The sequence below is a fragment of the Pezoporus occidentalis genome, unplaced genomic scaffold (genome assembly GCF_034315485.1).
Source record: "Pezoporus occidentalis ecotype Australia unplaced genomic scaffold, CSIRO_AGI_Poc_V1 ctg206, whole genome shotgun sequence".
Classification (NCBI taxonomy): domain Eukaryota; kingdom Metazoa; phylum Chordata; class Aves; order Psittaciformes; family Psittacidae; genus Pezoporus; species Pezoporus occidentalis.
Window position 1 is genome coordinate 869,685 of NW_026913921.1, and position 13,746 is coordinate 883,430.

The following is a 13,746-nucleotide window of genomic DNA, read 5'->3' on the forward strand; positions in this document are numbered from 1 at the left end:
TGACAAGTTAAGGGATCAGGTAGCATGGCCTGCCTTTCACAGGATAGCTGCAGAGTCCTGTGGTGCTGCACACAAGTAGCATACATCAGTTGAGTTTCATCTGAGTCAAGACAATTGTTTTAAAACATTTTTTACAAAAATATTAATCTAATTTGCACAATGCATAAGATTCAAGGCCATGTGGTTCTGGGCATGTTAAGGATGTTCCTGCTCATTGCAGGGAGGTTGGACTAGGTGACCTTTGAAGGTTGCTTCCAACCCAACCCATTTGATGATAAGTACAGTAAGCAGACATATCCAACAAAGCACAACAATTTATGCCTGATTATCTGCAAATGCAGTATCCAGAATCTCTCTTACTTTACTTGCTTGATACTTCTGTTAGGTACTGTGCTTGTGTGTCTTCGAGGTGTTTTCCTATATGATTTCTTGCAATGTGTTTTTACTTCTAGAAAAAAGTGGCATGTATCCTCCTAAAAGATACATTTAATCTTAACATTGAAATTTAATTGAAAGTAGGTGTATTAATTCACTTTTGGTTAGTGTAGGTGGGGTTTTAATTAATATGCTATTTTAAGGCTACAGTGTATTCTATTATCATAACATAAAATAATTACCAGCTTTAGAATGTCTATTTCATTTTAAAGTATAAAAAGCAATACTGTGCACCACTGTACACATCTTAGTGAAGGGGGGCTGTGCGCTTAGACTCTTGTTCTGACCAAGTTTAGCTATACTGAACTGCAAATTGAAAACCCCATGTGTTGTCAAACTGTAAAGTCACCATCACAGCGGCTGACATTTTTGAATTTGTGTAGTTGATTGAGTTAGAGAAAACAATTTACCAGGTGAAACAGAGCCATGTACTTCTGCTGGCATAAGAAATCTGCTGGGGTTGAAGGGGCAATTCCTGTGTATTGGGACTTTGAGCAACCTGGCCTAATGGAAGGTGTGCCTGCCTGTGGGTGGGGGTTGGAATGAGAAGAGTTTAAGGTCATTTCCAACCCAAACCCTGCTGCGATTCTGTGAGTGCCTTCTGGTGGGGTCACTGTCTTCCTGGAGCGATTGGCTGTGCTCACACGCCTGGGCACTTACTCCCTGTTCAGCACTTCTCTTCTTACCCATAAAACTGATTATTTCATAACTGCGTACTTATTTGCTTTGTCTCGTAAAAACTTTAACCGGGGCCCACCAGACAGCCTGCCTACATGTCTGCTGTGCCATGTGCCTGGAAACCCAGCTTCATGCAGTTAAAAATTCAGTCTCCTATTCTGGGATATGGTGCTGTAGGACGCTGCTGACGGTAATTTTCTCATGGCCTGACAGGTTCTTCGCTCTGTGCTGCTGTTTCCAACAATAGAGCGTATGGCTCAGTCCCCTCAAGGAAAGCTCATGACCCCTTTGCTGTGCAAACTTCGCTACATTCTATACATGCCTGTTTACTTGCTGTCCTTCCTGCCAGAGGGAGCCAAAGCCTCCCTGGTGCGGTTTGCTCTGCGGGGAATGAAGACCTGTGATGAATCTTCCATAATAACCTCCTTAAATCTCTTCAGCGTGGACTGCATTGGTGAGCACCTTTTTTTTTTTTTTTTTTTTTTTGTTACACCTACTTTTGTATTGTTCTCGTTTAGTAAATGTTGGTGTAGTTTTGTGGGCAAAAGCTGAATACTAAAGCGTTATGAATAAGTTTTGAAGAAGGATGGGTCTAGTGTTTTTTTCAGATGAAGACCATAGGCACAGGAAGATCTCAAATCAGTCAATTAAAAAGAAAAATTAAGGGGAAACTAACAAAATATTTTCCCAAAGAATATCTTTTTCTTAAGAAAACTGACCTATACTACTAATAATATCATATGCGATTAAAACACTGTTTTACAATGTAGTTTTCTGTTACTGATGCCTGCTTACTTTTTGCCTTTCATTCATAGTGGATGGTGAAAATAAATCAGTAATCAGCTTCAGAAAGGGTTCTTTGCATTTTTTAATTTTTTTTTTTTAAGCTATGATTTAAGCGGCAGTATAAATTCTGTCATCTGAATACTGGTAAGCTCAGAAAAGGACCTTCAACCTGCAAAGACATGTAGAAGTTACTTTATGCACAGAAGAATTTCAGCACTTTTGGGGGCATATGGAGAAAGAAGATTAACATCCCTGCATTGCGTATTGTACCCATATTTTGCACATTCTAGCAAGAGTAACAACTTTAAGAAAAGGAATAATTTCAGACATAATTGTTACATTTAGAATAAAAAACAGAATGTGGATTGTGCTATACTCCAGATATTTTGGTAAGTTAGCAGTTGAAAATAATTTAGAATAGAATTGACATGCTAACACAGTAATAATAGCAAGAAGGAAGTTTTGATTGCGTTAATAGTAGTAAAAACACATTCTTCCTACATTTCCAGTTGTGCTCTGTCTTCTATCAGTTAAACTTTACCTACTAATTGTCCAAACAGATGTGCCAGAGTAACTGTGATTGCAGCGAGGTCCTTTACCTTCTGTGGATATCTGTGGATGTGTTGGTCTGTACTGGAGGCTTGCTGTAGGACTGTACAGAGACAGAAAGCAGAATGAGCAGTGGGGGTTCTTACTACCAAACCTGGACAGCTCCATTTATGTTGTACAAGACCTCTCTCCGTTAAAGTACCCTGTGCCTGACAAAATCAGGCTTCTGGTTGATAATGTAAATTTCTGATAGGAACCCTGTGGCTTGCTGCTTGGATTCCTATTAATTTATGGTAATTTTTTGACTGAGAAAGCAAGCATGCAGTCATACATACACCTTTCTTTCAGTCTTCTTCCTTTGACAATTTAGTCGTGGAGAAAGGTATGTGAAAGTCTGTAGGGTCACATCTCCACAAGCCAGGAATCCTTCTCTGGTCCCCACAGATAAGCTTCTACCTCTCAAAACAGGTTATCCACTTCCAGGGTTGTATTGGAAATGGTCCTTGGCCTGCATTAACCTCCAAAAAAAGTATGGCCAGCCATTGTTTGTGAGTGCTGCTTGGCCCAGACCACAGCAGTGGCAGGAATAATTTTAACAGAATGGATTTTGTGTGCTGCTGTTGGAGCCTGACTCTCCAAGCTCTTTAGTCCCAAGGTGTATGAGACTGGTTGATGTGTGCATGTCAGCCTGTTGTAATTGTCTGTGTGCACCAGTGTCTGATCTGTGTCCAAGCTGTACACTAAATGAAGACAAGAAACCAGGCTGAAGGCTGTTTACTCATAGTATGTGATTTCTGCATATGTTCAATTTGTTGACTGAATTCATTACACCAGAGTGAAAACCCCTGTGAGCCAGTGTCTTGTAAAACTTGCATAAATAGGCTTTATTGATGCAACGAGTTCCTTTGGGCCTGCAATACCATCTCTCTCAAGCAGAATTCCTCTTCGGTTTCATCTTTGGAAACTGATGATGCTTTACAGCCCAGTGACTCAGGACCACATGTGTGGATTAATAATCTTTGTGCTTTCTGGATATTGCCTGTTAACCTTCTATTGTATTGTTTGTGGACAATAGAAAATGTTACCATTCAGCAAAAATCCACTAAACCCAGCACAACAACCGAGTCTGTCCTATCGGACTGCTCATCTGTGAGTTTCTGAAGCCTCTGAATTGTGGGAAATGTCTTTCTGATCAATTCCTTGTCCCTAAATAAACTGGTAGATAAGGTTCACAAATGTTCAGCAAAGGAAGTTGTTTCTACTTTCCAGGAAGGTTGCATGTCAACTCATTAAAAGTATACATGTTGCCTTTGGCATCTACATCTGTTGCATTACTGTAATTGTAATAAAAGCTATGATTAAGGGCAAAAAAGATGGTAAAAATTTCCTTAAAACTAATATGTCTGTTAAAACAAACCAACCTGCCAGGGGTTTGTTACCACATCCAAAGCTTAGTCACAACAATGTTTTCTCTCCTCTGAAAGGAAATGAGATTTGAAAACTTAATTATAGCGGAACCAAGTGCCACTCCTGTTGACATTGAGAGTGAAAAGCTCCATTCAGTGGAAGCAGAATCAAGCCCATGGTTGAAAGACTCAGTGAAGGAAGAATTATATTAACTACCTGTCTCACTGTTTTGAATTATGTTTGTTCCAGCTTCTTATACAAACTCATCTTTCCATTGTCCTAGCTTCATCGCTGCTGATACAGAGAAACCGCAGTCACACAGCATTGCAATGATATGGTGCAGAAGGACATAATATAATGTCTTGCCCCAAAAGGGAAATAGGAAAAGGAGAGACAGCAGGGACTGTAAAGAAAATGGATTGTAGGGAAGGATAGGAAGACAGGATATAAATAATAAAAGGACTATCACAAATAAGCAGAGGGGTCTGAGAGTAGTTTACCTACCAGGATTAAACTTCCAAAAGGAAAACTACTAGGATTAACTTCCAAAAGATATTTTAGGGCAGAAAAAGTATTACAGTGAACAAACTGGCATTTGGGTACTTGTATTCAGGAACCTAGTGAGAAAAATTGGACATTAGTGACCTTGATTTATCTGAAACATTGTCACTCTATTTATTCAGGCTAGCAAAACAAGGCTACCCCTATCTAGTGCTGTAGTGGTTGTTGTACAAATCATGTACAGTCCTGCAGTGCTGGAATACTTTGGCACTCCAGCACATTGAAATTTGTAAACATTTCTTTGGTGACAGATGCCAGTAGCAGACTTAGGGTGACAGTAATCCATTCTATCTACACGGGACAGGATTTATTGTCCAGCCGTTTGACTGGCAAACTTCCTCCATTTGTTCCTGTAAAGCTTCCACAAAAGCACAGACATTACATAATGGGTAAACACCACAAGGCTTTTTCAGGAGGAGGGCTCATAGGTCAGGGGTTAATGTCTGGATGACAGTGAAGATACAGATAAGCACAATAGCAAGAAAAACCTCCAGCTGGCCCAGATGAGGTGTGTCCTTTGTGATCTTGAACCCATGACTTCCCTGGAGGAATCTCCCTGTTTGTTTAACCTACACAGGGAGCAGGGGAGCCCTGCAATTGGGAAGCAGGGGACTCAGAAACCTGAAAAGAGGGTTTTGGGTGGGTTTAGACTGACTCAAGAGTGAAGGCTGGAGAGGGTAGATTTCTGGTTCTAAGAGTCCAAGAGGTGTTGTAAGAAGACAAGGAACTAAGATTAAACTTCAGAGTTTGAATTAAAATTTTATCTTGTTAATACGTATGGAGACATTCAGATTTCACATGGAGTATTTACATTTCCCTCATTTTACAGAGAAAAAAGAGCTAATGCAGTTTCAGGCACTCCACTTTTATGCCTGTATGGAGCATGTTTATGACTGTATAGGAAGTAGGAGTCCTGACTGAGGGATTGAGGCTTGTCTCCCAGCAGTAAGTACTTCTGTCTGTTCACTGCACAGGATGGCAAAAGTACATCCCTGAAGTGCCATGGAGTAAAAAGCTTTCTTGGAGGATAAAATTTGCAGAACTGTCAAATAGCATCTGGGAGATGCATTTGTATCAAAAGCTGGTGAAACATAGGCTTCCAGTTGCTGTGAGAATGGGCCATAAGCTTTTCCACTGGCTAAGTTATTTTAAAATTTTATTTCCAGGGAGCCAACTGGAAAATTGCTTTCTGGGTTTGAATTATCCCAACTTCGGGACTTGTCATGTCTTGAGATCTGTTTCTGTTCCAATTCTTTCTTCGTAATCAGAAAGACTTTAAATATGACATTATGGGTGGTGTTCACCTTGCCACTCTGGACATCATGCTGTCTGAATAGTTGGCATCTAAAGCAGGACAGGTGAATCACAGGTGAAACAGATAACTGTTTCTTGTTAGTGACTGCAAAGGGACCCTCTCTGTACTAGATACCAGAAAGCAGAGGAGGTAAATCCCATTCTGTATGGTGAAATAAGACTGCTTTGCCCCCTGAATCTGACATGGTTTAGTGTGAGGTGTCGCTGCCCATGGCAGGGGGGTTGGAACTTGATGATCTTAAGGTCCTTTCCAATCCTAACTATTCTATGATTCTATGATTCTAAATAGTGCTTAAAAAAGCTGTATAGCCACATAGCTAAAATTCAGTGTACATTTCTTTGTTTAAAATTAAAATGCTGTTATTTTCTTGCACTGAAATGAAAATTTAATTCCTAAGAGTAGCAGAAGATATTATGAGCACCTCTAAATTCAGCACAGAAAGCAGAGTTCTTCTGCTTTTGTCTTATGGAGCAGCCTTGCACACTGAATGAAACTAACCTTATATATACATACATTAGTCATGAGCAGCTTCCACAAACCACATTGGCTAGACAGGCTGATGTGCATGCAGTGCACTTTAAATTAGAGACAGAAACTGATACTGCAAAGGATTTCAGTCAGCACCTTGCGTTCTTATGCCTACATTTTTTATAGTGGGCAGGAGGATTAAAGCTTTCCCTCCCCCCACCCCAAAGCTACTGGACATCTGTGCAGATCTTTGAAGCTGGAGCAGTACATCTTCAAGTTGATTTTCCAAGCTGGCTGAAATCAAAGCCCTGGTAGTAAAAAATAAGGTTTAGATAACTTCTGGCTATAATGCAGAAATAATTTCAATGATATTTTTCTACTTCTATGATTAAATGCATACAGAATTTCAGACATGATGTATAGCTAGAGAAAAATTCATGGAGAACAGAATTTACTGACATAGTATGTAAATTACATCTACATTAAATAATGTTAAATGTGTACAGTGTAGTGTTGTGTATCACAGGTGGGCAAAGACAACGGAGCTCAGCAGGCCTCCTCTCTTCTTTCTGTGGTCATTCTTTGATGCTCTGTGGGGCAGAAAGTGGTCAGAATGGTACAGCAGATAATCTCCCTCCCTCTCACTAGCATCTGAGTAATTAGGATTCAGGAGAAGTCGTCTTTCCTGAAATCAGGTAACTCTACAGTTCTCTCTTACAAGATGGTTTTTGCCTGTATCTGAACTAGCTACTGCCAGGCATTGCCAAGGGTCAGAGCCTGCTTTCAGCAGCCCAGCAGCCTGACCTGGTGTGCTAAATCTCTGCTTCTGCAGAGTTTCTCAGCAGGCTCTTGTGTGCTGTCACAGTTGAGTCCTATCCACTGCTGACATTTTAAGTGATGATTGTAATATGTATTTCTACAAAGTGTTTAAGAGTATGTTTCCTTACCTGTGGAAACACAGTAATATTTTATCACCTGCTTTGCAGGAAAAGGGGCCAAAGAATAACAGCCTTTAATATTTTCATGTTTCCTCTGCTACTGTTTATTTTCCTGTGTGATGCCTGACTAAAATGTTTGTTTAATGTAGTTGAACAACTCACCTTACTAAGGCAGCACTTAAGTTGACGGAAAAACTTCACATCTGCTTTATTCTTTCTGTGAATGAACTAAACTTTTCCTTATTTCAAAGTAGGATGCTCATATTAAGTTACTGGAGGAAGGCAAAGGCTTTTACGCATTTATAGTCCTATTTATTTTTTAAAGTCAATCTGCTTCATAATTTACTCCATTTCCAAAAGAAAGAAAAAAAGATGTTTAACAAGAACTTTTATTACTTGCAAAAGCTTTTACTTTCCTGTGAAAGCCTTGAGAAAATAATACTCATAATGTGGAAATTTCTCATTGGGTTTATTTCTGTTAATTATTCCTCTTTTTCTTCTTGGGGGAAAACCCAACGCTAAAAACTCCTATCATAAATATTACACATAAGGCGTGAATGTTTTGATAGTGGAACTGCTGATCATTTCCATGAAATGTGAGGCACCGCTGGGATTTGACTGGGGAACAGGAGGTTTATTCACCCCTGGTGGGGTTCCAACCCCAGGGGCATGATTTACTCCCACAAGTTTGCAGCAAATCTAATGATGTGTTGCAAATGGCATGAAAAAGGAAGAGGCAACATCAACAAAGCAGAAAGGATGTTGAAAATAAGTATATGCCAGTTAAGTGCTGGCAGATACAGTTGGTTTGTGCTAGCTAGTGCCAGATAGTCATCTGGAAATTGGCACTTTATTTTCCCCAGGCCCCAAACAAAGTCCTTTCTGCAGTAGGCTCATGCCTTTTGTCTCAAAGGTGTCTGTCTAAACTTCACCAAGGAATATCTCTTTGTGGCTCTGTCATAAGTTATATTTACTGGTTGGGAATTTGGCTTGATTCATTGAACTCCTTCATTTTGCAGTTCCAGCAAAGCACTTAAAGACACACTAACTCCATACCCATGGGTAAACTGTAGGCATTTGTTTCTTGGATTTTGGTTTTTTTTGGAAAAGCTGCGAACTAATGCAATACCTGTCATTCCGTGTGCCTAAAGGGGACAGTGGTCTGGATGTAGTTCCTACAGTCAGCTAAAACAATATTGCAGTCTGCTTTGCTGCTGTTTCTTGTCATGAAAATGTCCACCAGCGCTCACTGCCTCCCTTGCCTAATTCTTTAATATGGCAATACTGGCAAGGAGAAAATGCCTGCAGAGTCTTCATAGATCTGTGGAGGAAATGCTGGCTTATCCTGAGCAAAACCAGGGGTGCAAGAGATTGCTTGCTGGTTAGTGCAAGATGTATTTAAAAAAAACAGTGGTTTATGTTTAATGGAAGGTGGTGTGAAGTTCACCTTTCATACCTAAGCCACTCCACCTGAGAGGAAGTTCACCTTATGCAAAGGACGGGTGGGCCAGTTGCTGAATTTCATCAGGGTTCCTGAAGAAAGAATCAGCATCAGGTTCCAATCCAGAAGAGCACTTAAAGTGACCTCCATATAACTACTCACATGCGTAAACCCTTGTCAGGTAGAGCGTATTAATCCCAGGAACCACTGCATGGAGATGCTAAATTACTGCACCACCTACAGGAGACCCTTCTATGCTTCTCTTGCTGGGTAAGAGAGCAGACACTTTCCTCAACCAAAAATTGGGACCGTAGCAGAAATCCCATCATCATGGCCATCTGCCAGGATATGTGAGAGCTTAAACTGCAGCCTAATTTTTGTAGCTAAGGTATAGTTTTGTCAATTGAAGACAATGGGAGTTGTTCCAAAGTAACTTAGGACAGGATTAAGTCCACAGACTTTTCAGTTTCCATCACACAGCGCACTTCACCTGCACATGCTTCATCGTACAAATGCGTATTTTTCGCACTCCTCAGCAAAGCATCTATTGTTTATAAAGCACTGGGTATAATTGTTGAATAACTTTTTAATTTTCCTTCAGATTCTACTGTGCTTTCTCAAGCACAGCTGACTGATTTTCTTATGTAGTTCTGATCTTCCTGCAGCTATAGTTTGAATTGGAGAAGGCCATCATAACAATTAGAGCTATTTCTGCTTATTTATGTTGATCATGGTTCTATATTAACTGGTATGTTGTCATTCTAAATTCAAGTGTAAACTTAAGCAGAACCCAAAGTCAATGTTTATGTCTTTTAAACCTCTAAACATCAACATTTTATCTAATGTGTGTGTGCATGTGTGGAAGCACATGTTCCTGCATTAGTCATCCTCGATACTAAGCAGTTCCTTCTGTTTGATGTTTTAAACAATAAGTTATACGATATTTCCAAGATTGCTGTTGGCAATAATTGCTGGTAGAAAATGTTTTCCTCATAGGAAATTACACTGCTGTTTGGTATTATTAGTTCTTACCGCTGTTTTCTGACTTTCTGAGGAATGACAGGGAAGATTGCATCCTCAAGAGCAAAGGATCAACTGAAAAGGAAACTAGTGATACACTCCTGTGAGGAACCTTACAATAAGACAAGCAATTTGCCAGGAACAAAATGTGACCAAGTAGTAATATATTCCCTGAGGAAAACTTACTTTCAATAGTTCAGTCTACTTTTTGCAGGGCCTTTCCATTTAGCATGGGAATCCAACCTAGAATTGATTCATCACTTTGCAGTTTGAGCAATTTTGCTTTATTGTTTAGAGGATGCTTGAAAGAGTCATATTACAACATGTCAAAGTACAGATGAGCTCTGTTGCACATGAAAATAGTAGTCTTTGTCAGTAATTGTCCAATTAGAAACAGATTATTTTCTTCTCATTCACTCTGCTTGTTAGTCACTCAGAAGGATGAGCAAAACTCTGCATGCATATCTGCAACTCAGTGTTGAACAGCCGTGGATTTAGAAATAGAGTGTAAAACCTGTGGAGCAGAAATAATGTTTTTCCTGATATCCTGAATTGCCTCTGACACACTAAAGCCAACCCTTGACTGGGACCTTTAGCCCTCCTACACAGTATAACTAACTCTTAAGTTACAAAAAAGATTCTATCAGGCCGTCTGTTAATACTCTTTCCTGTGCTACACTTCCCGGTGAATTACCAATTTATTTGTGTGTTGTCCAGTTTACCTTTACAGAGGCCAGGAATGGGAATTAAAACTTGCCAATGTTTTGCATATTTTAAAGTATTTCTCAAGCATTTTGTAATACTAGATTATTGTGACATTATCCTGCTGTGAGACAGATTTACTAAGGGCAGCATCAGTGACTCCTTCTGGAAGAAGGAGACTAAGAATTTGTAGAGGTTCTTTGAGAGTCCCTTGTGTGACAGAAAAAAGCATCATTTCAGGATTTTCTGAGTGCAGCACTGCTAGTACCTGACAGAATGTGACCCCAGTCTCTAATGTAGTCCTTAGCCAACACAAACAAGAGGCTAAAGTAACAGCAATAATATCAATTAAATGTCAAATGGTGAAATAGCAGATGCGTTCTGTAAAAATATTGACAGTAAATGATAGTTTTGTAAAGCAGAACATCAGAACTGTCCTGGGAAGTGTCAACATGGGAAGGAAGGATGTACGGAGACAAACTATAGAGAGTGAAAGACTAATGACAGTGTAATGAGGCTGCATGTTTTTCACAGTGCATAAGACGAAGTTATTAAAATCAGTGTACTTCCTCAATATTTGCAAGTGTGCACGGGTGTACAGAGGCTGGGGCACTTTGAGTCAGACGAGTGTCATGGGAGCGTTGGCTTCCTTAACCATGAAAAGGAGATTAACACTGACACATTCAGTAAAGAAGGCTTGATGATGAGTTTAATGGGAAGTATAAAAAAATCTTCTATATCATGGTGAGCAAAAGTGCACTTATGAAGGATCTAAAATTATGGTAGACAAAGTAATTCATAAGAGAGCAAAGGACTAATAGCAGGAAAATAATGGATGAGCTAAGCGATGTGCAAGTAATGTAAATTTCAGAAGTACTGAAAACAAGGTACTGTTACAAGCCTTTAAAAATCATCAAAATTATTAGTTAATTGGCTTAACAGACATAGGTGGGAGAGCCGGCAGAACTAGAATATCAATGTGAAGGGGCATAACTTGCTTGAGAAAGAAGAGCCAGGGAGAAGGGAGGATGATGGATGGACTTGTGTTTACATCCGAATGTTAAAGATAGGGAGACCTGTTGAATATTATGTCCACCAAACCATGACATATGGATTCAGGAGACTTTTTCTGAGAAAATTCCAAGCCATCTAAAGTGCTTGATGTCTGTAGAGGAAGGAATCCAGCAACATACAGATTGTTCAGCTAGTTCTCATAATGTGTTGCCTTATACATATATATATTATGCAGAGAAAGCAATTGGCAGAGAATATATGGCAGAGATACGGAGAATTTGAAGGTGAGAGGCAGATTGGCTGTATTCGCAAAAGGTAGCATTTGTGCTAGGACTTAACGTGTCTACAGTATCGAGCTCTGTTCATTCACTAATCAGCTTAAAATCCTGTCCTAGTCAGTGGGGAAATAGAATCATAGAATGGTTTGGGTGCAAAGGGACCTTAGAGATTATCTAGTTACAGCTCCCCTGCCTCGGGAAGGGACACCTTCCACCAGAACAGACTGCTCAAAAACCTGTTCAGCCTGACCTTGAACGATGCCAGGGATCGACAGCCACAGCCTCTCTGGGCAACCTGTGCCAGGGCCTCACCACCTTCACAATGAAGAATTTCCTCCCAATATCTAATCTAAATCTCCCCTCTGTCAGTTTAAAGCCATTCCCCCTTGTGTCCCTACATGACCTTGTCAAAAGCTCTTCAGACTTCTTGCAGGCCCCTTTAGGTATTGGAAGGCTAAGTTCTCCCTGGTGCCTTCTCTTTTCCAGGCTGAACAACCCCAGTTCTCTCAGCCTGTCTTCAGTGCAGGAGAGGTGCTACAGCCTTCAGAGCATCTTTGTGGCCTCCTCAACTTGCTCCAGCAGGCCCACATCCTTCTTACGGCCTCAGAGCTGTACTCCAGGGGGGAGGGGGGTTTCTCACAAGAGCCAAGTAGAGGGGCAGAATCCCCTCCCTTCACCTGCTGGTCAGTGTATAGGTAACACTTATCTAATCTATGTGACTACTTTAGGATGAGATTTGTTCTTTCCACTGACTATGAAGGAAGAACAATTAAGCTTTAGCTGTTTGCATGTAATTAGGTGAATCCTATGACAGATATCAAGAAATTATGATCTTCAAGGAAAAATTCATATATTAAGAGTTGTTTAGACTAAACAAGGGACAACTGAAAGACATGGTAAGAGTTTTAATGTAAAGGAGAATAATTTAATCCGTATGTCCATGGTGGACAAAGTAATATGTGATGTAGCTAACATTGCAACAAAGGTGATTTAGATTAGATTTTAATTAATGATAAGAATGGAATTCTAGACTGGATTTCTAAGGAAGATAATGAAACTTTCATCATGAGTGCTGCCAAAGGGCAGGATGGATAATGCTGAAAATGACACAATATCATTAATTTTTCTTAAAACAAAAAGACCAGTGGACATCACTTCTAGCCCTGCAATTTCATGCACATTAATTAAAGATGCAAGAGTGTCATCCAGAACTTCAGAGCTTCACTGAGGGACAATTTACCATAGTGAGAACCAAGAAAAAGAGAGGAATGCAACAGAGTGTTTGCGGAAAACAAAATATGGGCAAAAAATGTCAGACATTAGTTAAAAGTCGATCTGAAAGTTCAGAAATGTCTGAATGAATGTCCTAATCATAGAATGGTTTGGGTTGGATCATCTAGTTCCAGCCCCCCTGCCCTTGGCAGGGACACGAATGAATCTGCATTCTGCAGGTTAAATGCTGGCTGTTATAATAGGACCTGCCAAACATAGGTAGGTTACATCTAGAAACCAGCTAAATGAGTATAGCACTTTTGGTGGCACTGGACTATGATCATCCATACTGTTTGATTAATTAAATTTTCTGGTATGGTATTAGTCTTCTCTAGCTAGCATCCTCCTAGTCCTCAGGCACAGTTCAGGAGTTAGCACTGCCATGCACTCTTCCCAGTAAGCAGTTTGGATAGAGATCAAATGTGATTATGTGAAAACAGGCCATTCTATTCCAGTTGGCCTCAGGGCTACAAAGCAGTTTCTGTCTCCATTTAGTACAGTGTTGCAGATGTAGACCATATTTATAACTGCAAAAGCAGCAACAATTTCATTGTTGGAAAGCAGCTGTGAGAAAACAGACTGCTTTCCAACAATGAAATTGTTGCTGCTTTTGCAGACTGGAAATTTGACTTCACAGTTGTCAAAGCAGAAGCTGAAAAATTGATAAGTCAGAGCAAAAGATGGTGCATTTAATATTTAAAGGGGGCTAAGAGACTAGGAAAAGCTTTTTTTTAAGGTATCAATAGGTGAAAAGAGGAAAGGCTATCAAAAGCAAGCCAGTGTGGAAATACATGCTTTACAGTGTGGAAGCATGTGCTTTGCAGTGTGATGGTGGTGGGACAACGTAGCAGATTATTCTGTAACAAGTAAGTAGGTGATGAT

General features: G+C 40.0%; 1 protein-coding gene across 3 annotated transcripts in view; it reads left to right on the top strand.

Moving 5' to 3' along the window:
- Nucleotides 1-13,746, top strand: part of LDAH (lipid droplet associated hydrolase) — a 126,790-nt gene that overhangs the window by 79,819 nt on the left and 33,225 nt on the right. For all 3 annotated transcript variants that reach the window (XM_062618903.1, XM_062618901.1, XM_062618902.1), the window contains one exon: nt 1,327-1,567. In XM_062618903.1, coding sequence (XP_062474887.1) covers nt 1,327-1,567 — 241 coding nt within the window. The remainder of the gene's footprint in view (nt 1-1,326; nt 1,568-13,746) is intronic.